General features: G+C 37.4%; 1 protein-coding gene across 1 annotated transcript; it reads right to left on the reverse strand.

Annotated features, from left to right (window-relative positions):
• Positions 1-476: 476 nt before the first annotated feature.
• On the reverse strand, positions 477-977 carry LOC149150102 (uncharacterized). The gene has a single exon (XM_089442698.1). It carries the CDS (start codon positions 975-977, stop codon positions 477-479), a length of 501 nt encoding a protein of 166 aa, XP_089298824.1.
• Between the last annotated feature and the right edge of the window lie 335 nt (positions 978-1,312).

Below are 1,312 nucleotides of genomic sequence, written 5' to 3' on the forward strand. Positions count from 1 at the left end.
CAAATTTATTTGTAACAAATTTTTTGTATTTCAAAATTTGTGTACTTTTAGAGTTTTACAAACTATATTGTCTTGTGTCGTTGTGAATTTCACTTGATTATTTTCATTTGATCGTCCCCAATCATCCAAATTTGTCATTATTCATTTTTATTATTAGTTAGATGAACTATACTTTTTTCAGCACGAAAAAAGCTAGATTGATATTCATTCATTATGAGAAAAAACAGTACATCATATGACTTATAAGATAATCACATAGTTATGCCGAACTAGACTATGCAAAACTTAATAGAGATAGGCAAAATCATAGTCCATGACTACAAATCCCCATCAAAATGTTCAGAATAAGAAGAAGGCAATATATGAGTCATCAGCATAAAAGCAGGATCAGTAAGTTTAGAGTACCAAGTAGAGTAGTGAAATCAACAGAATAGGGGGCAAGATACATACCAGATTGGAGGAGAGGAGTGAGAGAGTTAGGTACCCAGCATATTGAAATCCTGAATATGGTGAATCTTGTCCCCCACTGTTATGCTCATCTTCCAGACCTCGTTATGAGAAGCTAGGCCTTTTTTTGATAGTGTATCAACAACTTTGTTTTTTTCTCTATCAATATGGTTGATCGAATAGTCCTTTCGGTAATTCCATAATGATTCTATTATGTTCAACCATCCCAAAAGGTTGAGGTTATTTATGACGTGAATAGACCGAACATGGTCGATTATAACCTTTGAATCCCTGAATATTTGCAGATCTTGGATGTTAAGATAGTCACAGAAGGTGAGAAGACCTGCCAGCACCATAACCTCAGCTTTGTTATTCGATCCTTTACCTCCATTCCAAAAAATTTCAATATGCTGACCCTCCATAGGGATAATATAGACTCCACATGCACAACAACCATTTTGGGCCGCCCCATCAAAATAGGCCCGTGGGACGCCCGAGGGATCCGGAGAGATTGCCTTCTTTCCGTCCATTCTCTAGATATTTTTGGAGTAAAGACGAGCATTGAACTAAGTGAGAATGGATTCATAGATAGAAACATAATTTTCCATCTTGGAATGAAAGATGGCCCTATTCCGCCATTTCCATATGGCCCATAAGGATAGCAAGGGAATAGATCTCCAGTCTTTTTGCATATTACCCCACCATTCAAAAGCTTCCATGATGGAGGGGAAAAAGATCCTGCTGAAGCTGAAATGGACAGCCAAATTTTGCCATATCCTTTTTGATTGAGGACAGAGAAGGAAGATATGAAGGTTGCTTTCTTCGTTTGACTTGCACAAAGGAAAAATGGCAGGCCCATTCCAGT

This window comes from Pinus tabuliformis, chromosome 9 (genome assembly GCF_031772625.1).
Source record: "Pinus tabuliformis cultivar Carrire ecotype Pingquan chromosome 9, CPIR1, whole genome shotgun sequence".
In the NCBI taxonomy this organism is placed as follows: domain Eukaryota; kingdom Viridiplantae; phylum Streptophyta; class Pinopsida; order Pinales; family Pinaceae; genus Pinus; species Pinus tabuliformis.

Coding starts and splice junctions, on each gene's coding strand:
- LOC149150102 (XM_089442698.1), bottom strand. CDS start 977: ATGGACGGAAAGAAGGCAATCTCTCCGGATCCCTCGGGCGTCCCACGG.